Source organism: Diceros bicornis, chromosome 24, assembly GCF_020826845.1.
Source record: "Diceros bicornis minor isolate mBicDic1 chromosome 24, mDicBic1.mat.cur, whole genome shotgun sequence".
Classification (NCBI taxonomy): domain Eukaryota; kingdom Metazoa; phylum Chordata; class Mammalia; order Perissodactyla; family Rhinocerotidae; genus Diceros; species Diceros bicornis.
In genome coordinates this window covers 15369041-15395047 of record NC_080763.1, presented here as the reverse complement: position 1 = coordinate 15395047, position 26007 = coordinate 15369041, and the positions used below count along the sequence as shown (strand labels likewise).

Genomic DNA, 26007 nt, shown 5'->3' with positions numbered 1-26007 from the left:
GACTTTACAATAGTGCAAAAGTGATACACATTCGGTAGAAACCATACTTCAAATTTTGATCCTTTCCTGGGGTAGCAATATGTGGTACAATGCTCTCTCTTGATGCTGGACCGCAGCAGCAAGCCGCAGCACCCAGTCAGCCACGCAATCGTGACAGTAAACAACTGATACACTTACAACCATTCTGTACCCATACAACCATTCTGTTTTTCACTTTCAGTAAATTATTCAACAAATTATATGAGATATTCAACCATAAAATAGGCTTTCTGTTAGATGATTTTGCCCAATTGTAGGCTAATATAAGTGTTCTGAGCATGTTTGAGGTAGTGTAGGCTAAGCTATGATGTTCAGTAGGTTAGGTGTATTAAATGCATTTTTGACTTACGATATTTTCAACTTACAATGGGTTTATCAGGACGTAACCACATCATAAGTTGAGGAAGATCTGTATGGAAAAACAGAAATAACCTGTTTTTATTCTGCTGTCTCACCAGTTGCAATTAAAGTAATAAATTCATCTGAGTCATTTCACATTTATGTGTGTGTGTGTTATATAAACAGTCAATAATACCAGCAAATAGGGAACACCTGTTATCAATTGAACTATGCAGTCCTTTAAAATTATTACAGGGGCGGGTCCCATGGCTCAGCGGTGGAGTGCGCGTGCTCCACTGCTGGCAGCCAGGGTCCGGATCCCGGGCGCGCACTGACGCACCACTAGTCTGGCCATGCTGGGGTGGCATCCCACATACAGCAACTAGAAGGATGTGCAACTATGACATACAACTATCTACTGGGGCTTTGGGGAGAAAAAGGGGGGAAAAAAAAAAAGGAGGAGGATTGGCAATAGATGTTGGCTTAGGGCCGGTCTTCCTCAGCAAAAAGAGGATTGGCATGAATGTTAGTTCAGGGCTGATCTTCCTCACACACACACCAAAAAAAAAAAAAAAATATTACAGATATTACAACTAATACCTATCTAATTCAGTTACTACGTGCAGGCAAGCAAGATGTTCTATTTTAAAGTAATAATTCTTGACAATGTATAAGTTCTGCCTCAAATTAACAGCTGAGAATCAATACAGTAGACATCTCTCAGTTTTATCACTCTTTTTTCTAGGACTACCTTTTTTCTCATTTAATTAGGGTATGCCACTATTCTGGCCACAGGCATCTGTCCCATGACTGTTCAATCAAGATAGCATACACCCCTGGCCACAGTGAATGGCTGAGGTGTGGGCACATGACCAGATTAACAAAATCAGACCACTTCCATATGATTTTACATTTTAGAGCTGGAAGTGAAGAGAGACCATTTTTGAGCTAGAAGGAAGGGAATTTGAGTAAGTCAGCAGTCAATTTCCTCGTTTCATAGAGAAAGCCTGACTGCCATTAAGTGAGACTAAAGCCAAGACAGACCTGAAAAGATGATAGCAGAAGGTGAGAGAGACAAACTCAGTTGCACAAACTCCCTAATTCTATTCTTTGAGGTTGCCACAGCTGACCTGGCTTTTAAAGCTCTTTCTTGATTCCATGAGAAGTACTCCTTAGCTACATAAGCCAGTCAAGTCTCATTTTGCTTTTTAAGCTAGCTTGACAGGTTTCTGTACCCTGAAAATGAAAGAATCAACTAATTTAAATGATACAATGTTTATTTCATTAAAAAATTCTAACACTGGACTGGTCATCTATATGCCTCAGGCAGACAACTCAGATATTGTCCATCTTCAATCATATGTTCGGTGATTACAAGAATAATCTTTGTTAAACCTAATTACTGAAGAAATTAAAATCTACTAGCGCTTTTTCATTAAATAAATTCTAAAATGACTGAAGCCACAAAAAATTTAAACATACATTCTCAGGAATGTATGAAATAATGGAAATGAGGGAAAGTCTTCTAAAGCAAAGTAAAATCCAAAGTCTTTGGATTTCCAGTTCTGACATGGAACATACTACCATAACACCATAGCACCAGCCTAGATTAAGCTGTATTTTCCCAGTATACACTTTATAGACCAATAAATATATAGTCTAAAAAGGAACATCATTAAAAATGATTTAAAAAAACCTTACAGTCAGAGATATTACTATAAACAAGAGCTTTAGTAGCTGTCTGAGATTTAGCAGAACTATCAGCAGCAGAGCAAAATGATTGATCGATAATTTTTAAAATGCTGACATTGGAAAAATACATTTCTACAGCAAATGAAATTTATCTACAAAGAAACAAAGGATAAAAATATAAAAACTTGTCTTTTTTTAATAAATATTAAAGGTCTCAAAGATACTCTAAAATTGAAATTTAGTAAAAAAACCATAAAAAACATTAACTAAATTCATTTACCTGAAAATGCAATATGAGAATGTACAGCTAAACGGAAAATAACCACTTCAAAAAACATTGTTTATCCTTTGCTGACTAGCATTTTTAAGAAATTCAATTCACCATAGCAATCTGTCTTAACACCAGCAGATAAGTACAGGCTATATTTAGATATGATTGCTTTCCAGGCGACAATTTGGCCTTTCCTTCATATTTAATGCCATGATCCAAGGGACCAAAATATCATTCAATCAGATTATAGTGTGAAGACAAGTATACTCAGGGAAAGGAGGCTGTGTTTCAGAACCATGAAAAGAACAGTTTCCACCCAAGGTGGTAAAATTGGTAAAGTACATAAAGGTAAATAGAATTTTCATGTCTGAGAAATCTACAATCAGACACAACTATTTTGTTCAATTTTATCTTTGTTCTTAAACATGAAATGCTATTATCAAGCACTAATGATCTATAATATCAAACTACATTTCAACTAGCAGGTGGTTATTGTTATTTTTTAATTAGTATGTTGCCTTTCCAATCTGGCATCTTCTAACTGAAAGAGAATGTTTTTTTTTACTCAAAAGCAATCCTTTACAGATGAGGTACCACAAAAGCAGAAGTAATATAAGGCAAGTAATACAATACAAAATAAGGAGATGAATTGATTAAAATGCTATTGTTGCAAAATTACTATGGCTGTATTTGTACTTTATAATCTTCATAATGATAGTGAAAAGAATTTGTTTTACTAAATAACACAGTTTTATACAGTTTACCTCACAATATACTAAAGTATAGTAATCAACATAGACAATACCTTTAATTTTTCTTTCCTCTGTAGATGAGTTGCATCAAAATCATTATTAAAGACAAGACGTGAAGAAGTTAAAGTGCAGTTCAACTAAAGTTGAATTAAAAATACCAAGAACATATCACTTCACATCCAATAGGATGGCTACTATCAAAAAATAAACAAAACAAACAGAAAATAACGGCATTGGTGAGGAAGTAGAGAAATTGGAACCCTTCTGCATTGTTGGTGGGAGTATAAAACGGTGCAGCCACTAGACAAAACAGTACGGCAGTTCTTCAAAAAATTTAAAAAGTAGAATTAGTATACGATACAGCAATTCCAGTTCTGGGTATATATCCAAAAGAATTGAAAGTAGAGTCCCAAATAGATATTTGCACACCCATGTTCAGACCAGCATTATTCACAATAGCCAAAAGAAGCAACCCAGTGTCCGTGGATGGATGCATAGATAAAAAAAATGTGGTGATATATATATAACAGATTATTCAGCCTTAAAAAAGAAGGAAATTCTGACACATGCTACAACACGGACGAACTCCCTTGAGGCCACTATGCTAAGTGAAACAAGCCAGTCACAAAAAGATAAACACTGTATGATTCCACTTATATTAGACTTCTAGAGTAGCCAAAATCATAGAAACAGAAAGTAAAAGGGTGACTGCCAGAGGCTGAGGAGAGGGGAAGAAAGGAAGTTATTGTTTAATGGGTATAGAGTAGCAGTTCTGCAAGATAAAAATTCTAGGAATTGGTTGCATAACAATGTGTATATATTTAACACTACTGAACTGTATACTTAAAATTGGTTAAGATGGAAAATTTTATGTTATATTTATTTTACCACAATTTAGAAAATTATCAAGAACATTGATGAGAAGTATTTCCTCATCCATAATATAATTTATCCAGAATTGAGACTTAAGAGATTGCTGTCAAGATGGCAGTGTAGGTGGACTCTGAATTCACTCCCTTGCACGGACCCAACAGACTTACAACTACTCTTGGAACAATTACCCCTGAGAGAGAACTGAAAACAGGATAAGAGGAACCCCTGCAACACACAACAGTCCTGACTGAGGTGGAAGAGACAGAAATTCCCTTTTGGAGGAAAAAAAAAGCCACCTTCGCAAGCCACAGCCCTTCATGGCTGCCTGGCAGCAATCAAAGGTACACAGCCCTCCCTGGAGGAGTGGGGGACCTGAACTGGGGAGCATGGCCACTGTAAGTATTTTTTGGACCCAGCACAACCGAGATGAGTGTCATAATATCTAGCTTTGCTGGCTACGAACAACAACAGGAAATACCTCCCAAAAAAAGCCAGCTCTTAAAGGGCTCATGCACAAATTCACCCGTTTTGGAAAGCAACCTAAAATCACCAGAAAGAAAGGTGCACAGTCCTTTGGTGAAAAGAGACTCACCTGATAGGCCCTGAGTGTATCTTGGTAAGAGGTGAGACCTCTCCAGGGACTGAGACATTGGCGGCAGCCATTGCTGTGACCTTGTGTAGGCATGCTGAAACAGACGCTGGCAGACACCATTGGAGTTCTTCCCCTGGCCTGTTAGCACAGGGGTCTGCCCCATGCACTAGAGCACCGATTTAATGCAGCTCAGCCAAGGAAGGCAGCCCCCCTTAGAGACTGGCCTCACCCAACAACAAGCCCTAGGGCAACTTGTGGGCCTCCATAGGCTAGATGCCTGGATTCACTGCAGCTGGATGAGTGGGCCCACTGTGGTGGGGCAGGGTGTGCGTGAGGAGTGGGTGGAGTGTGTAGGGAATTGGTGGAGTGTGTGGGACCTCTGCCACGGGGCGACTGGGTCTGCTTCAGGGGGTCAGGGCATGTGCACAGGGGAGAACTATATTGACGGTATGTATTGCCGTGAGGGCAGTGTGGCTTGCCAGCTGCAGAAGACTTGTGCTTCTCAAACAGACACAGAGGGGGTCAGCCCCACCTTCCACAGCCTAAAACAATTGGGTGCTCCCCTGCCGGGCACCAGCCCCATGCTGCTACAATTCTGAGACACTTGACAAGAGCCTTATAGGCTGGAGGCCAACAGCAGTTGTAAGCCCTTAAGCCCAACAACAAGCCACGCTGGGGGCCTACTCACTTAACAGAAAAACAGCAACAGGAATGTGCTATTAGACCTTGCAGCCAACTGTGCTGGGGGTCCCCATACCCAATAAAGAGATTGAAGGGTCCATAACAGCCACACGCAGCTGAGCATTACAACCAGACGGCCAGGGGAACAGCTCAGCATCCATGGACATCTACAGCAAGAACACCCTGCCACAAAAGAAGGACACACATAGCCCACATGAGGGTCACTCCTAGAACAATTAGAACTGGTGATGAGAGGGAAGCACACTACGGGGCATCATAAGGCATCTCTTACATAAGGTCACCTCTCCAAGATCAGTAGACATAGCTAACTTACCTAATACATAGATACAAGCACAGAGAAAGAGGCAAAATGAGGAAGCAAAGGAATACATTCCAAGTAAGGGGACAGGACAAAATGCCAGAAAAAGAACTAAAGGAAACACAGACGAGGAATCTACCCAAACAGAGTTCAAACAAAGAGTCGTAAGGATGCTCACTGATCTTGGGAGAAGAATGGATGAACTCAGTGCGAACGTCAACAAAGAAATGGAATATATAAAAAAGAACCAATCAGAAATGAAGACTACAATAGTGGAAATGAAAAATTCACTACAGGGCCTCAAAAGCAGAGTAGAGGATACAGAAGAATGGATCAGCAAGCTGGAAAAAAGACTAGAGGAAATCACCCAAGCTGAATGGATAAAAGAAAAAAGAATTAAAAAGAGTGAGGACAGTCTAAGTGACCTCTGGGACAACATCAAGTGCACTAATATCTGTGTTATAGGTGTCCCAGAAGGAGAATAGAGAGATAAAGGGGCAGAGAATCTATTTGAAGAAATAATACCTGAAAACTTTCCTCACCTAAGGAAGGAAAGAGACATCCAGGAACAGGAAGCACAGAGAGCACCAAAGAAGATAAACCCAAAGAGGCCCACACCAAGACACATTAAAATTAAAATCTCCAGAATTAAAGATAAAGAGAGAATCCTAAAAACTGCAAGAGAAAGGCAACAAGTCACATACAAAGGAAACCTCATAAGACTATCAGCTGACTTCTCAGTAGAAAGCTTACAGGCTAGAAGAGAGTGGCATGATATATTTAAAGTGCTAAAAGGAAAAAACCTACAGCCAAGAATACTCTACCCGGCAAGGTTATCATTCAGAATGGAAGGAGAGATAAAGAGTTTCCCAGTCAAGCAAAAGTTAAAGGAGTTTATCACCAAGAAACCAGTCCTATAAGAAATGCTAAAGGGACGTTTTTAAGAGAGAAAGAGAAGACCACAAATAGGAAAAAATTATCTATTTCCATGATAAAAGGGTAACGGATACAAACACACAAAAAGGAGGTTAGATATGATATCAAAAACAAAATGTAGGAGGAGGGGAATAAACGAGTAGAACTTTTAGAAAGAGGTCAAACTAAAGGGACCAGCAACTTAATATAGATTGCTATATACAAGGTTATTAAATATGAACATCATGGTAATCACGAACCAGAAACCTATAACTACACAAAAAACTAAGAGAAAGGAACCCAAACGTAATACTAAAGAAAACCATCAAACCACAAGGGAAGAGAGCAACAGATAAAGAAAGGAACAGAGAACTACTAAAACACCCAGAAAAGAAAGTAAAAAAAAAAAAGGCAATCAGTACGTACTTCTCAACAGCTACTTTAAATGTAAATGGACTAAATGCTCCAAAAGGTATAGGGTGGGTAATTGGATAAAAAAACAAGACTCACATATGGGCTGCATATAAGAGACACACTTCAGACCTAAAGATACTCACAAACTGAAAATGAAGGGATGGAAAAAGATACTCCATGCAAATGGCAATGAAAAGAAAGCTGCAGTAGCAATACTTATATCAGACAAAATAGACTTTAAAACAAAAACTGTAACAAGAGAAAAAGAAGGGCATTACATAATGATCAAGGGAACAATCAAACACTTGTAAATATCTATGGCCCCAACATAGAAGAACCTAAATATATACAGCAATTATTAACAGATATAAAAGGAGAAATAGATAGTAACACAATACAGTAGGGGACTTGAACACTCCACTTACACCAATGGATAGATCATCCAAACAGAAGATCAATAAGGAAACTTTGGCCTTAAACGACACAGTAGACCAGATGGACTGAGTCGATATATACACACATTCCATCCAAAAACTGAAGAATACGCACTTCTTTCCAATGCAGATGCAACATTCTCCAGGATTGATCACATATTAGGCCACAAAACAAGTCTCAATACATTTAAAAGGACTGAAATAATACCAAACATCTTTTCTTATCACAACGGTATGAAATGAGAAATCAACTACAAGAAGAAAATCAGAAAAGCCACAAATATGTGGAGATTAGCAAAATGCTACTGAACAATGATTGGGTGAATGAAGAAATCAAAAGAGAAATCAAAAAATACCTGGAGACAAATGAAAATATGACATGCCAGAATTTATGGGATACAGCAAAAGTGGTTCTAAGAGAGAAGTTTATAGCAATACAGGCCTACCTCAACAAGCAAGAAAAATCTCAAATAAACAGTCTAACAGTGCACCTAAAGGAAGTGGAAAAAGAAGAACAATCAAAGCGAAAAATCAGCAGAAAGAGGGAAATTAAAAAAAATCAGAGCAGAAATAAACGAAATAGAGACCAAAAAAACAACAGAAAAAAATCAATGAAACCAAGAGCTGGTTCTTTGAAAAGATAAACAAAATTGACAAACCTTTAGCTAGACTCACCAAGAAAAAAACAGAGAAGGCTCGAATAAATAAAATCAGAAATGAAAGAAGAGAAATTACAACAAACAGCTCAGAAATACAAAATATTACAAGAGAATACTACGAAAAGCTATATGCCAACAAATTGGATAATCTAGAAGAAATGGATCAATTCTGAGAATCATACAACCTTCCAAAACTGAATCAAGATGAAATACAGAATTTGAACAGACCAATCACCAGTAACAAGATCAAAACAGTAATCAAAAAGTTCCCCAAAAATAAAAGTCCAAGACCAGACAGCTTCCCTGGTGCATTCTACCAAACATTCAAAAAAGACTTAATACCAATCCTTCTGAAACTTTTCCAAAAAATTAAAGAGGAGGGAAAGCTTCCTAACTCATTCTACAAAGCCAACATTACCCTGACAGCAAAACCAAACAAGGACAACAGAAAAAAAGAAAATTACAGGCCAGCATCACCGAAGAATATCAACGTAAAAATCCTCAACAAAATACTAGCAAATTGAATACAACAATACATTAAAAAGATCATACAGCACGATCAAGTGAGATTCACTCCAGGGAAGCAGGGATGGATCAACATCCACAAATCAATCAACGAGATACACCACACTAACAAATGAAGAATAAAAATCACATGATCATCTCCACAACTGCAAAGAAAGCATTTGACAAGATACAACATCCATTTATGATAAAAACTCTCAATAAAATGGGTATGAAGGAAACTATCTCAACAAAATAAAGCCCATATATGACAAACCCAGAGCTAATATCATTCTCAATGGTGGAAAACTGAAATATATCCCTCTGAGAACAGAAACTATACCAGGATGCCCACTTTCACCACTCCTATTCAACATAGTATTAGAAGTCCTAGCCAGAGCAATTAGGCATGAAAAAGAAATAAAAGGGATGCAAATTGGAAAGGAAGAAGTGAAACTGTCAATATTTGCAGAAGACATGATTTTATATACAGAAAACCCTAAAGAATCCTCCAAAAAACTTCTAGAAATAATAAATGAATATGGTAAAGTTCCAGGGTACGAAATCAACATACAAAAATCATTGTGTTTCTATACACTCACAACGAAGTAGCAGAAAGAGAAATTAAGAATGCAATCCCATTTGCAATTGCAACAAAAAGAATAAAATACCTAGTAATAAACTTAACCGAAGAGGTGAAAGATCTGTACACTGAAAACTATAAAACATTGCTGAAAGAAACTGAAGAAGACATGAAATGGAAGAAAGAAATGGAAAGATATTCTGTGCTCTTGGATTGGAAAATTTAACATAGTTAACATGCCCATACTTCCTAAAGCAAACCATAAATTCAAAGCAATCCATATCAAAGTTCCAACAATATTTTCACAGAAATAGAATAAAGACTCTTAAAATTTATATGGAACAACAAAAGACCCCGAGTAGTCAAAGGAATCCTGAGAAAAAAGAACAAAGCTGGAGATATCACACTCCCTGATTTCAAAATATACTACAAAGCTCTAGTAACCAAAACACCATGCTACTGGCACAAAAACAGACACACAGATCAATGGAACAGAATCAAGTGCCCAGAAATAAACCCACACATTTATGGACAGCTAATTTTTGACAAGGGAGCCAAGAACATACAATGGAGAAAGGAAAGTCTCTTCAATAAATGGTGTTGGGAAAACTGGACAGCCACATGCAAAAGAATGAAAGTAGACCATTATCTTACACCATTCACAAAAATGAACTCAAAATGGATTAAAGACTTGAATGTTAAGACCTGAAACCATGAAACTTCTAGAAGAAAATATAGGAAGTACATTCTTCCACATCAGTCTTAGCAACATATTTTCAAGTACCATGTCTGACCGGGCAAGGGAAACAACAGAAAAAATAAACTACTGGGACTACATCAAACTAAAAAGCTTCTGCACAGCAAAAGAAACCATCAACAAAATGAAAAGACAACCTAACAATTGGGAGAAGATGTTTGCAAATCATATCTCTGATAAGGGGTTAATCTGCAAAACATATAAAGAACTCATACATCTCAACAACAAAAAAACTAACAACCCAATTAAAAAATGGGCAAAAGACCTCAACAGACATTTCTCCAAAGAAGATATACAGATGGTCAACAGGCACATGAAAAGATGTTCAACATCATTAACTATCAGGGAAATGCAAATCAAAAGTACAATCAGATATCACCTCACACCATTAGAATGGCTATAATTAACAAGACAGGAAACAACACGTGTTGGAGAGGATGTGGAGAGAAGGGAACTCTCATACACTGCTGGTGGGAGTGCAAACTGGTACAGCCACTATGGAAAATAGTATGGAGATTCCTCAAAAAATTAAGAATAGAACTACCATATGATCCAGCTATTCCACTGCCGGGTATTTATCCAAAGAACTTGAAAACACGAATGTGTAAAGATACATGCACCCCTGTGCTCACTGCAGCATTATTCACAATAGCAAAGACTTGGAAGCAACCTAAGTGCCCATGAAGGGACAAATGGATAAAGAAGATGTGGTATACAAGTACACAATGGAATACTACTCAGCCATAAGAAACCATGAAATCCAGCCATTTGTGACAATATGGATGGACCTTGAGGGTATTATGCTAAGCAAAATAAGTCAGAGGGAGAGAGTCAAATACCGTATGACCTCACTCATAAGTAGAAGATAAAAACAACAACAAACACACACATAGAGAAAAGAGGTAGATGGCTTACAAAAAAAATCCTTACCCATGAGGTATGTACTAAGTGAATATTGCTATAGAATCATAACTCAGAATAAAATATGTCCCATCATAACAACTGAAAAAAGTACATTATTTTTTCCATACTGGGCATTTCTTTCCCTAAAGAATTTTTATCAAGTAAGAAATATATCTCTAAAATATGAATTAGGGTCATTAATAGTACATTTTAACAATCATTAACAATGAAAAAGTTCTTCCAAATCCAAGTGACAGGGCAAAATGAAATTCTATACCACTGAATTCTTACATTCTACACTAATGCCTAGTTAAGAGTACGATGCTAAATTACAATATCTAGCTAGTTTAAAACAGAAACTCAGAATTATTTTGTCCATGCAATGCAGTAGTGATCTGAGATAAATTTTTCTTAGAATACTAAGATTAAATTTAGAATTTAGTTATAGGTTGCATGATGAATATTATTCTACCGTCTGGAAAGAAGTATCAAATTCTCTCACAACACTACAACTCATTATTATAATCCATTATTCAAGTATAATTCTCTATAGCTTTTATATGGTTAAAGTCCATAAAAGCACATTTTTCCATTAAGACTGCCTTAAACAGATATATAATCCCATTGTACCAAAAATATACCTTAGAAATAATACAATAATGAAATTCTTTATTTTATTCATTCAAATAGGTGAAATCTTGCGAAGAAATTATAAAGTTTCCTCCCATATCCAAAAGTAAAATAGAACTCTTCATGCAAATAAATGTTATTCAATATTCATTTACTAGGAATATTTACATCCACATGGAATAATTATATTCTTGATTAAATATTTGTAGGACTGAAAAGACAACTGTCAATGTTCATTGTAATAAAAATCATGGAAAAAGAATATTGACAATCCTTTTGAGTGAGGAAAAGAGAGACAGATTAAGAGAAAAAATTGAAAGAGTCGGGTCTGGAAACTCATTTCTGAACTCATTACATGATAAACTTCAATATTCAATCATTTTCAGCATTCTTCATCTTGTGACTATATTTTTTAAAATGATTGGAAAATCATTAATAAATCAATAACCTCGTGGTTCAACACATTCTTAAGTTTTATTTCTCACAAAATTCTCAATGAATTACTAGTAAAACTTGTAGGAGTGTAGATTACATGTGATGTGGAAGACTGATTTCCAATAAGAATAAACTTTACTGAACACATTATATATCATTAAAGAAAGCACCTGCCACCACTCAATTTTCTTTGCTCTGCTGTCCAGGGCTTAACTAGTATGGATTTTTTTTTTAAATAAAAGGTAATCTTACTGGGAGGGTATGTTCTTATAAAAGATAATACACATAACTTTCAGTAAATATAAAACTGCAAAAACTTAATTCATCAAATAGAAAGTGACCCTATAGTAAAGCATTTGCTGATAAAGAATGGGATTAACTCATGAGCAAGAACATTAAACTGAAACCTATAAAACTCTTCAAAAATTTTGTGCTGTATAGAGCTTTGTAATGTACACAGCCATATACCACTTTCTAAAACATTAAAAATATATTCAGGGGCCAGCCCGGTGGCGCAAGCGGTTAAGTGCGCGCGCTCCGCTGCGGCGGCCCGGGGTTCGCTGGTTCGGATCCCGGGCGCGCACCGACGCACTGCTTGGTAAGCCATGCTGTGGCGGCGTCCCATATAAAGTGGAGGAAGATAGGCACAGATGTTAGCCCAGGGCCGTCTTCCTCAGCAAAAAAAGAGGAGGATTGGCGGATGTTAGCTCAGGGCTGATCTCCTCACAAAAAAAAAAATATATATATATATATATATTCAATATATTCAAATATATTGTTATTACAAATGACTATTTTAAATTTGTAATTATACTTACAAATAATTATAAATTATTCAAAAAAGCTTAAAATTGATGTGAACAAATTCAATCTCAGCTTCCCAAGCAAATAAACTACTAATCATCTTCTCTGCCTAGTATCTACTGCCACATTGGCAAGATATCATCAGCCATTACCCTACTCCATGCAAGTCAAACATTTAATCATAACACTATCCCTTCTTCCAAAATCTCTTCTGTTTCTGAAAAGAAACTGTACCATAACTTCACTCTGCTGAAACTGGTCAATGTGCTTCACTACTATCTAACACAAATTGTTAGAAGACAAGAAATTGCTCAACCTTAAATCAGTTCTCAGTTACAACTCTTTTGAAAAAAGTCACACTAACCATAAAGTTTTAAATTACACTTAGTACTGAAAACCAAATACTCACAAAGACGGATCTTGTACGAGATCCTTGAGATTTATCCCACTGCGATCTTCTGCAAGATTCCTGAAGCAACTATCACTCACTAAACAGGAAAGGGGGAAAGAAAAAGAAAATTAAATTTTACTTACATTTCATTTAAATTACTGCTGACCAAAAGAAATTTTTAAATTAAAGTTGGCTCTCTGGATAGAATTTTTCCAAACATCAATATTGATCAATTTCTGGGCCTGGTAGATTTACCAACAAATATTAATATTCAATAACAAGCCAATAATCTACGCAAACAGACTTTATATAAATACCATATATAAAAGAGTAAACATGTGAATCTAAATTTTGTTCTTACTTTTACAAGATTAATTTACCAGCACACAGTGGCAAGTCACTGCTTTCACAACAACTAGAACAAAAGATAAATTATCCCCCCCAAATCATATTTTTATAGATGTTGGAGAAAACCGAAGCAAAAAGGATAAACTAGGAGAAAAGTGATATCTTTTCTTAGGTAAGCTGAGCCTCCTTATTGTTTTCACTTCTGGAAGATTTGCCATTTAGACACAAGCTAAGAATTAGACAGAGGAACACTACTAACAAAAGGAGAACCAGCATAGCTCTTGATGGTTTATGGGCTGGCATGACAGATTGGAATCTTATGGAGTCCTTAAAACATGGACAGTTTTCTCCTAGGAGATTCACTGAGGGCTGGTACTGCATAAGAGGATTTGTGGGAGGAGGAGAGTATGGGCCAGAGGGTAAATAATGTTGTCTGTAGCGTTGTGGTGATGAGGAGTTCAAGTTATACTACAACAGATAGAGCCTACCACTTTCAGAGTAGAACTCCAACAGGTCTCCCCTCAAGACATTTGCTCTCTGGCCGCCCGGTGGCGCAGCAGTTAAGTGCGCGCGCTCCACTTTGGGGGACTGAAGGTTCACAGGTTCGGATCCCGGGTACGCACTGACGCACCGGTTGTCAAGCCATGCTGTGGCGGCATCACATATAAAGTAGAGGAAGATGGGCAGGGATGTTAGCCCAGGGCCAAACTTCCTCAGCAAAAAAGAGGAGGATTGGCATCGGATGTTAGGTCAGGGCTGATCTCCCTCACACACATACACGAAAAAGACATTTGCTCTCAACGAAAACAACCTCATCTTGAGATGAGTAAAAGGGAGCAGAACCTAAAAGGTACAGTAAAATCTCCACAATTTCACAGTATGTAAGTACAAAGTCACCCTAGAAAGAAATATCTGCAACACAACAGGTCTTGATCTTAAAATATGTAAAACCAGAGGTAGACTAAGTATATCTAAAGCTGTCACTCAAATCACCCAGCTCAATTCATGGTTGAGGTGATTAGCACTCATCTTTTCTTTCTAATACAGGATTGAGGAAAACATTTACATCAATTTCTATGATCCTATAGAAAACAGTAGTTGGTATGCAATAAAAGTTACAAAGCATGGGAAGGGGCACGAAACGTGACCAATAACCAAGAGAAAAAATAATATGTATAAGCTAACCCACAGATGATAAAAAATTGGAAGACAAGAACTTTAAGAAAACAATTTAACATAAGTTAAAGAAGATACAGAAAAATATTCATAGGAGATGAAAAGAGGAAAATTTCAACAGAATTAAAATTTATCAAAAAGAATCAAATAGTAGTATTAGAACTGAAAAATACAATATCTAAAATTAAGAAATCAGTGAGTGAGTTTTATAGCTGACAACACAACAAACACAGGATTAGTGAACTTGAAGAGATCAGCAAAAAGTATGCAAACTAAAGCAAAGGGATAAAAAAAAAAATTTTTTTAAACAGCATAAGAGACATGTGGGAATCAAACAGCCCAATGTCTGAAGTTGAGAAGAGGAGAAAGGGGAAGAAACAATATTTTCAGGAAAAAACAGCTAACAATATTCCAAAACTGATACAATACATTAACTCACTGACTCAGGAAGTACAGCGAACTGGAAAAACTGGAAGAAAATCACACTTAGCAGTCAAATGGCAAAAATCAAAGATAAAAAAATCTTGAAAACAGCCACGGGGAGAAAAAGGACTCATTACCTTCAAAGGAAAAACAATAAAACTGACAGCTGAGTATTCAACATAAACTATGGAATCCAGAAGATAATGAAACAATATGTTTAAAACGATGAGGGGAAAGCTAAGAATCTAAGTCTATACATTGATAAAATAACCATCCTAACATTAAAGGCAAAATAAAACTTATAACTTTATATTTATTAGCATTAATATTTAGTGACTGATTATTTTCTATTTCAATTTAACAGTTTTATTATATACCTTAGAGAACCATTTCTAATCTACATAAGAAGCAAGAAGAATATAACACTAGCCTTGTTCCTTTCAAAGATCCACTGCCTAATATTTTATTTGGATTTTATATTACCTTTTTTTTTTTTTGTGAGGAAGATTAGCCCCAAGGTAATATCTGTTGCCAATCCTCCTCTTTTTGCTGAGGAAGATTGGCCCTGGGCTAACATCTGTGCTCATCTTCCTCTACTTTCTATGTGGGAGGCCTGCCACAGCATGGCTTGATAAGCAGTGCATAGGTCCGTGCCCAGGATCCAAACCTGCAAACCTTGGGCTGCTGAAGCAAAGTGCACGAACTTAACCACTATGCCACCAGACTGGCCCCTATATTACCTTTTCTTACAGAGAGTCCCTCAAAATTATAAGCTTTAAACTCCCCAAATCTGGATCTGCCTCTGATATAAATGATTCATACAAGCAATAATGCATTAAAAACATTTGAAGTTGAAAAAAGTTTGGATTGTTTCTTTTGGGTGAGAGTCTTGACATGAGTGCAGCCATGTTTGGCCGTTTCATTAACTTACAGCCACCAGCACACAAAGAAATATAAAGCTGCTTTCTGTGTGGTGGGAACTGGCCTTTTTCCCGGGAACTGGCCTTTCTCCCACGGAGATAGCTGCCATTTGTAAGAATTTCAAGGTCCTTTGGGCGTCAAGGCCTGGGGCAGACTGGCCATCTGTGCCGGGCTGGGACAATAACCAGGGAAAACAATGTACATACACAACTGCCAGGCTGGGACGATAGCCAGGAGGCTCAGTGCACGTATGCCACTGACAACCATTTGTGCATGGAAACACCGAATGCTTGCTCTGTAAACTCTGTAACTGCTTATATAAACCGCTGGAAACCGAGGCCCGGTGAGAGTCTCACCTGTGGAGGGGACGCCCGGCCCAGGACCTCTGATGATCGGATTCCCGCCCAGCCGTGTCAAGTGAAGGGACTCTCCCCGGCAGCGGGGCGTGGATGTTGTGAGTAACCGATCTGAGGTGTCCTCTTTTCGGTCAACCTGGTGTTTCTCTTTCCAGTTGATTTGTGCCATTTCTCTTCAGTTGATGTGGATGTTTTCCCTTTCCAGTCGATCTGATGTTTTTCCCTCTCACTATATGACCTATTCGAATATGCTGCTATCTCAGTCAATGTGGATGTTTTCCCTTTCCAGTCAAGCTGATGTTTTTCCCTCTTAATATCTGACCTATTTGGATCTGTTTGTGAACTATCGCATTTACTCTCTTCTATATAATAAAATATACCTTCAGTCCATTTGTTTGGAGTGGAAAGCTTCTTTTACGTCTCCAATCAAATCCCAAAACCTCTCATAACACTAAGGAAGATCTGCCATGAGTTAACAGCTGTGCCAATCTTCCTCAGTTTTGTATGTGGGTCACCGCCACAGTCACCGCCACAGCATGGCCACCAATGAGTGGTATAGGTCCACTCTTCCCATGAAGAGAACCCAGGCGGCTGAAGCAGAGTGCGCCCAACTTAACCACTAGGCCACAGGGCTGGCCCCTGAATTCTTTTTTATTTTCAAAACGATATCCTCCACTTTTTTTTTTGCAATGAGTACAGTAATTTTGTTTAACATATTATTTTCCTTTATATTTAATAGACAATGATCTCAACCTGTTGATTTGAGACAAAGTTTCTGTTTTTCATAATTTAAATACCTATGCTCTTTATTATACCATTTCCTGAGGAGAGCCAAAAGTAAAACAATAGAATGTTGGCACACTGTAAGAAAACTTGGTTTCCAGGTGAACTGAACTAAAATTATAGGTATATCATAAAATTTGTTCTCATAAAGTTTCTTACCCAATTTGGCAAATACGAGAGCTTAGTTATAAACTTCAAGAGCCTGAAAGTTTTCGAGACTTAATTAAAACATAATAAATCTTTGTTCCTTTAAAGGCTTGCCAGTCAGCTATCTGTGAAATGAGTTTTACTAAAGAATGCACTTTTCTAAAATTCATGTCCCATTCAAATTTTAAGTTAAAAACAGAGCAATAAATCTAAAGAGAGAGTTTCTTAACAAAAATTCTGAAACTTTGGATGTCTAATAAAATATATTTATTGCTTTTAGTTAAGATTTTTATCACAAATACAACAAATTTTGTCTTTAAATTATACAGAAGAATATGGTACACTTTAAGAAGCTAGTGAACACACTTTTTTTTTCTTTGTGAGGAAGATCAGCCCTGAGCTAACATTCATGCCAATCCTCCTCTTTTTATTTTTTTGTGAGGAAGACTGGTCCTGGGCTAACATCTGTGCCCATCTTCTCCACTTTATATGGGATGCTGCCACAGCATGGCCTGACTAGTGGCGCATCGGTGTGCATCCAGGATCCGAACCCGGGCCGCCAGCAGCGGAGCGCGCACACTTAACCGCTACGCCACAGAGCCGGCCCCGTGAACACACTTTTTCATGTGTAAATCACACCAAAATGAATCACTTTTGGCCATCATATTTTTCTGTTGTTTTTTTTCCCCAGCGTATGCCAAGTAAGGGAATTACTATGCTCTTTGTTCCACTGATTAATAAAAATTCCTCAACATGTCATCACATAAGTCAGATAAAACAGGAGAAACTACAATAGAAACACACAGTCAAACTTTATGTACTAACATGAAAATTATAAACTTGCACCTCAATCTGGTTTATACTGATATAATAATTAACGTGGAGGGGAACAAAGGAAAATTAATTAGAAATATTTGTAAAATGGATTGTTTAGCAGAATTCTTATCCAATCACATGCATTTTTTTCCTAAAAATGTTCATCTTTCTTTCTTTTTTTTTTTTTTTTTGGTGAGGGAGATCAGCTCTGAGCTAACATCTGTGCTAATCCTCCTCTTTTTGCTGAGGAAGACCAGCTCTGAGCTAACATCTATTGCCAATCCTCCTCCTTCCCCCCTCCCCAAAGCCCCAGTAGATAGTGGTATGTCATAGTTGCACATCCTTCTAGTTGCTGTATGTGGGACGTGGCCTCAGCATGGCCAGAGAAGCGGTGCGTCAGTGCGTGCCCAGGATCCAAACCTGGCCGCCAGTAGCGGAGCGCGCACACTTAACCGCTAAGCCACGGGGCGGGCCCAAATGTTCATCTTTCTGATCTATAATCAAGATAATTGATATTGATTATGTGCTAAGTATCTCATACTCATTATCTCACTTAATCTTCACAATCATCCAATAATAGATCTACTATTTGTATCCCCATTTTACAAATGAGAAACTGAAGCATGGGGAGATTAAGCATCCTTCTGGAGATCATATAGCTAATAAGTAGCAGTACTGGGAAAATCCAGACCCCATAACTCTGGAGTCTACACTCTTAACCACTATGCCATATGGACCACAGTTCTCATCAATTTCTCATATATTGTGAATTCTCACACATTTCCATAACTTAAAAAGAAATGAAAGTTATACCATTAAAATTCATTATGATAATAAATGCTACTCAAAGCATTATTAAAGAATTACAGTTCTTAAAAGTTGAAACATTAGGGTTCGTCTAGTTAAGTGATTAACTGTGCTTCATATCTCATGGGTTCTATGGAGGCATCTCAGATCAACAACATTCCTTTTCCCCTTTCAGCTAAAGAGTTCTATTTTTATTTGTTTTATATACTAGATTGGTTCAAAAGTTATATTTGAAGAAATTTTACTAAAGAAATTTTTATAGAAGCTGAAACACACACATATACACCTCAAAAGAGTATTAGTTCTACTCATTATTTTGTAGATGAGAATCATGGTTTGCCTATGGTCAGCGAGAGTCAGCATTTAAACTTAGGATATACTTAGAAATATTTTTAAAACGAACACTTAGCAGGGTTTTTAGCTAATCATAAGTACCTTTTTCCGTATATATTCATCTTTCTGGTCTATAATTATGGTAATAGTTGACATTCATTATGTAATAAAAAGCACTTCATGTTCATTTTCTCACTTATAACAAGTATAATATAGTATTATGTATAATCAATATGATCTTTGATAAAAATCTTTATCATGTATTTTCTAAGACCTTTTATTAAAGATGACTCCATCTGATTGTTAGGAATTACATTATAGAAAGACCTACCCTTCCCTTTCTTACTTCTAAGATGACATTTATATTCTATCTTGCTCTGGTCAGGAAGGATTTTACTGAAACAAGAAAATTTCTATCCTCAAAAATTCATGTTTAAAATACAGCATGAGAGGAATTCTGTATTTATAAAACTGATTTTATTGTCCCATGTTTAAGAATATGAAAAAAAAGGACCATTTGAAAATTGCTAAGAAAACAGTAAAAAGAGATTCAATTCAAAACTCATTCATTCTGTAGTTTCTAAATATCCAGTGAAATAAAATTCCAAAGTAAGGAATGTCCTGTGAAAACAACTGATAAGGACAAATGAAACAATAGTTTACAGTCAGAGCAAAGGATAAGGATATTGATGTAAGTGTTTCAAAGACAAATATTTGAATATCAAAAAGTAAGAGCTGGGTCTTGGGAACATCACCAATTCTTCCAAAAATATCTCTCTGATCACAGTGTGAAAGTTAAATGTTTAGTGGAAAATGTCAGCATGCTGTCATTTTAAAATATCAGCAAAAAAATCAGCACTTGACTTGTTTTATTCTATTTTGAAAATACATCAGATAGCTTGATTAATACCTGATATAAGAAAACTTTGACTGACTCCATAATTCTTGGGTTTCTTTTTTCAAGATAAATCTCTAATCTATATTTTCTTTTTTTATTATTTAGGTGAAACTCACATAACACAAAATTAACCATTTTAAAGTGCACAATTCAGTGCCATTTATTACATTCACAATGTTGTGCAACCACCACCTCTGTCTATTTCAAAAACATTTTCATCATCCCAAGAGAAAACCTGGTACCCATTAAGCAGCAAGTCCCATTCCTCCTTTCCCCCAAATCCTGGCAACCACCAAACTGCTTTCTATCTCTATGGATTTAACTATTTTGGATATTTCGTACAAATGGAAGCATACAGTATGTGACATTTTGTGTCTAGATTCTTTCACTTAGCATTATGTTTTTAAGGTTCATCCATATTGCAGCATGTATCAGTACTTCATTCCTTGTTATGGCTGAAGAATATTCCATTGTATATACGTACCACTTTTGTTTATCCCTTCATCTTTTGATGGCCATTTGGGCTGTTTTCACCTTTTGGCTTTTGTGAATAGTGCTGAGTGAGCAAGTGTATACAAGCATTTGTTTGAGTTCCTGTTTTCAATTCTTTGGGGTAAATACCTGGAAATGGAATAGCTGGTAATACAGTAATTCCGTGTTTAACTTTTTGAGGAATAGCCCAATTGTTTTCCAAAGCATTTGCACTATTTTACATTCCAACAGCAAAGTATGAGGATTCCATTTCCTCACATTTATACTTGTTATTGTCTATCTTTTTAAATTTAGTCATAATAGTGGGGTGCGACACATTGTCTCATTCTGGTTTTGATTACATTTCCCTAAGGACAAATGACGTTGAGTATCTTTTCATGTGCTTATTGGCCATTTGTATATCTTCTTTGGAGAAATGTGTATTCAAGTCCTTTGCATACTTAATTTGGTTGTTTATCTTTTTGTTGTTGTAAGACATCTTTATATATTCTGGATACCAGAGCCTTATCAGACATACAATTTGTAAATATCTTCTGTGTGTTGCCTTTATGTTCTCTTAATAGTGTCCTTTAATGCATAAAGTTTTTTATTTTGATGAAGTTCAATTTGTCTATTTTTTCTTTAGTAGCTTGTTTTTTTGGTGTCATATTTAAGAAACCGTTGCCAAACCCAAGGGCATGGGGAATTCCCCTATATTTTCTTGTACGAATTTTATAGTTTTAACTCTTATATTTAGGTCTCTTATCCATTTTGAGTTAATGTTTGTACATGGTGTGAGGGTAAGAGTTTAACTTCCTTCCTTTACATATGGATATCTAGTTGTCCCAGCACCATTTGATGAAGAGGCTGTTCTTTCCCCACTGAATGGTCTTGTCACTCTTTTGAAAAATAATTGACCATAGACATATGGGCTATTTCCGGATTCAATTCTATTCTATTGATCTATATGTCTACCTTTATGCTAGTATCACACTATTTTCATTACTGTAGCTTTACAGTAAGTTTTTAAATTGAGACCTGTGAGTCCTCCAACTTTGCTTTTCTTTTTCAAGATATTTTTGGCTATTCAGTATCCTTTGCAATTCCATATGAATATTCATATGGAATTCACATTCACATGAATATTAGGATTCTAATCCATTTTTTACATCAAATTTTGGTCCCCATTTTCAGCATATTCATCTTAAGACACATTTTTCTGTTACCAATAATCTATCCTCAGGTACCAATTTATATTTTTTTCCACGCCTAAGTCCTACCATTTTCTACCTGCTAGGAGAATAGCTCCCTAAATTCTTCTAAAAAGGATGTAAACTAAATACAAAGAACTCTTACTGATCAACTGAATGAGGAACATGAACAATTAAAAAAGGTAAATTGTCATGACAGAAATTTGATAATTTTCTTACTGTATTCAACCTAAAATTACAAGCCAAAACAATGCTTATATGCAAAACTTATACTAGGATAGTCATTTCACAACTACCAATGTTGTTTTAAGTAATTTCAAGCTGTTTTATGCACTTTGTGTGCTGTCAAAGGGTAACACATTCATATTCTAACAAAAGTTAAAACAAGAAGCAAAAAGTCCTTTCCCAATAAATTTGCAACAGATATGTTTTCTGAGTTCAAATTACAGTTCCAGTAGCACATTTTGGATCTGATGCAAGTGCAAAGAAAATTTTCATGTTTCAAAATCCACCTAACTTTGCAACTGAGGAGCTTCTACCTTATCTTCAATTGGAAGTGATTATTCTGCAATGTAATGGCATGCTAAAAGGCAAGAAGACAGAATCTAAAAACACATTCCAAATAATGTGCTAAATTAAAATCATATGTTCAGGGATTGATATCAATATTTGCCAGTCACTATCTGTGTGAAAAGACATTTGCAGATAAAATACTCCACACGAATCAGCATTAATAGATGAACACTTGCAATTGATTTTTATGACAGGAAATAGTAACTATAAACTCCAATTATTCCCCTCCAATTCCATTCTTTAAATTGGTAAACATGTATTACAAATATTGCACTCATTTATTATTACATTTCAATTTCATTTTTTTTTTTTTTTTTTTTTTTTTGTGAGGAGATCAGCCCTGTGCTAACATCCGCCAATCCTCCTCTTTTTTTGCTGAGGAAGACGGCCCTGGGCTAACATCTGTGCCCATCTTCCTCCACTTTATATGGGACGCCGCCACAGCATGGCTTGCCAAGCAGTGCGTAGGTGCGCGCCCGGGATCCGAACCAGCGAACCCCGGGCCACCGCAGCGGAGCGCGCGCACTTAACCGCTTGCGCCACCGGGCCGGCCCCTTCAATTTCATATTTTTAAAAAATTGTGAAAATTTATTTTCTTTCTTGTTATAACAGCATATATATAATATTCTCAATTTTGCCTCTTGGCTCAAAAAACCTAGAATATTTACTATCTGGCCCTTTATGGAAAAAGTTTACTGACTCCTGGTTTATAAGAACACAATAGGGTTACCATGCACTATAGAGAGCTAGTTGATGTTGTAATGCCTGGCACACGCATCAGTATAGCATATAACCATGATTTTGCACAGAAAGTGCTAACTGATATATACACTCTTCACTATTCTTTTATATCTCTGCCTGAAGAGCCCATATCAAACTCAAGTTATTGGGAAAACTTTCAAATATCTTCATCCATCCCCACAGAGGTTCTCCTACCAATCCTAGACAATGAGGGATCAGTGAAGACTCAGTGGGGAGCCAAAAGTACCATACCCATCCAGCAGTACCAGGCAGGCCCCATTAAAGGAGGCCAAACAGAGAACTTGACGTCTACCCCAATGTGGCAGTAAAGAGACAGTGCCCACTTCCCTTTACCTGTCTGAGTAGTGTCTAAATAAGCCAGCTAAAACAGAAGGTTTAAATAAGATCCACAGTTCATATCATTATACCCCAAATGCCTAGGTTTCAATCAAAAATCAATTGTCATAATAAGAACCAAGAAGATCTCAAACCGAAAGAAAAAACAACTGACAGGTGCCAACACCAAAATGGTAGAGATGTTAGAATTATCTGACAAAATTTTTAAAAATCAGAGAAAAATACACTGAAAATAAAAAGGCTTAAGGACTTATGCGACAATAACAAAAGATCTAACTTTCCTGTCATGTGAGTCTCAAAGGAGAGGAAACGGAGGGCAACGCTGAAAAAGTATTTGAAGAAATAAAGGCTTGAAAACTTCCTAAATTTGGCAAAAGACATAAACATATAGATTCAAGAAGCTGAGCCAATCTCAAATAGTATAAACTTAATGAAATCTATACCAAGACATCTCATAGCCAAACTTCTGAAAATTAAAGACAAACAAAAAATCTTGAAAACAGTGAGAGAGAAACTACACCCTACTACAGGCGGAAAACAATTCAAATGACAGCAGATTTCTTATCAGAAACCAGGGAGGCCAAAAGGAAGCACTTTTTCAAGTGCTCAAATAAAAGAACTGTGAACTCACATCCTATACCCAGTGAGAATATCATTTAGAAATGAAGAAGAAATTAAGACATTCTCAGATGAAGGAAAACTAAGACAATTTGGCATCAGCACACCTACTCTAAAAGACCTAGATATGAGAAAAGATCAATTAAGTTGACAAACCTCTAACAAGACTGACAAAGAAAAATAGAAGCCACAAATTACCAATACCGGAATGAAACAGGAGATATATCACTACAGGCTCTGAAGAAATTAAAAAAAATAACAAAGGACTATTACAAATAACTCTAAAGGAGTTGAATTGGGCAACATAAAGGAAATGGACCAATTCCTCAAAAAACAGACTACCACAACTCACCCAAGATGAAATAGATAATTTGAATAGTCCTACAACTATCAAGGAAATTGAATTTGTAATTTTAAAACTCCTCAAAAAAGAAAGCTCAAGGCTCAGGTGGCTTCATTGTAAAATCCTATCAAACATCTAAAGAACAATTAACACCAATTCTATACCATCTCTTCCAGAAAATAAGAAGGGAATACTCCAAATTGACTTTATGAAATTACTATTGCTCTGATGCAGAAACCAGAGACAGTGCCAAAAAACAAAAACAAAATCCCACAGACAAATATTTCTCATGTGAATATACAATCAAAAGATCCTTAACAAAATGTTAGCAAATAGAATTCAGCAATATATAAAAAGAACTATAAAACAAAATGCAGTTTATTCCAGGAATGCAAGGCTGGTTTAATATTTGAAAAACAATCAATGTAATCCAACATTATTAACAGGCTAAAGAAGTACAATCACATGATCATACAATTGAAACAGAAAAAGCATTTCACAACATTCGACACCCCTCCATGATAAAAATTCTCAAAAAAAAAACACAGGAATAAAAGGGAAATTAATCAACTTGATAAAAAGCATTTATAAAAAAACTTCAGCTAATACAATACTTAATGGAAAAAGACTGAACACTTAACCCTGAAGGTCAGGAACAAAACAAAAATGTCTGCTCTCATCACTCTTACTCAATGAAGTAATGGAAGATTTAGCCAGTGCAAGACGGCAATAAAAGAAAAGGCAAGCAGATTGGAAAGAAGAAAATAAACTGTCTCTTATTGTAGATGACATGATTGTCAACATAGAAAATCTACAAAAAACTTCTAGAACTGATAAGTGAGTTCATCAAGTTCTTAGGTTATAAAATGAACATATAAAAATCAATTGTATTTCTATTTACTAACCATGAAAACATGAATCTTGAAGTTAAAAATATAATACCATTTAAAATTGTTCCAAAAAAATGAAATACTCATATCTACATCTAACAAATCATGTATACTTGTATACTAAAAATTACAAAATGCTGGTAAAAGAAATCAGAGAACTAATAAATGGAGAGACATACGGTATTCACGGATTGGAATACTCAGCATAGTAAAGATGCCAATTCTCCCCAAATTGAGACATAGGTTTAGGATGCTTCCTATCAAAATCTATGAGTTTTTTATACTTATATTATTAGATAATATACACAATATTATTCTAAAATTCATATAAAAGTCAAAAGAACTAGAATAGCTAAAGCAATTTTGAAAAAGAACTAAGTGTGAGGAATCACTGTTCTAAATTTCAAAGACTTATACAGATAGAGTAATCAAAACCATGTGGTATTAGCAGAAGGATAAATACATAGATGAATGAATCAGAATAGAGAACCCAGAAACAGACTCACACAAATATGCTTAACTCATTTTTGATGAAAGTGCAGAAGCAATTCCATGAAGGAAAGACTGTCTTGGCAACAAGTGGTGCTGGAGCAAGTGGACATCCATAGGCAAAAAAATTTAACCTCCACCTGTCTCACACCTTATACAAAAATTAACTCAAAATGGATCATGAACTTAAATATGAAATATAAAACTATAAAAATTTTAGGAAAAAACAGGTGAAAATCATATGGGCTAGGGCCAGGCAAGGAATTCTTAGATTTGACACAAAAAGTACCAACCTTAAAAGGAAATATAGATGAAGTGC

General features: G+C 36.1%; 1 protein-coding gene across 8 annotated transcripts in view; it reads right to left on the bottom strand.

Moving 5' to 3' along the window:
• Positions 1 to 26007, bottom strand: part of GPHN (gephyrin) — a 648078-nt gene that overhangs the window by 502358 nt on the left and 119713 nt on the right. For all 8 annotated transcript variants that reach the window (XM_058567151.1, XM_058567147.1, XM_058567152.1 and 5 more), the window contains exon 2: positions 13006 to 13084. In XM_058567151.1, the coding sequence (XP_058423134.1) occupies positions 13006 to 13084 (79 nt within the window). The remainder of the gene's footprint in view (positions 1 to 13005; positions 13085 to 26007) is intronic.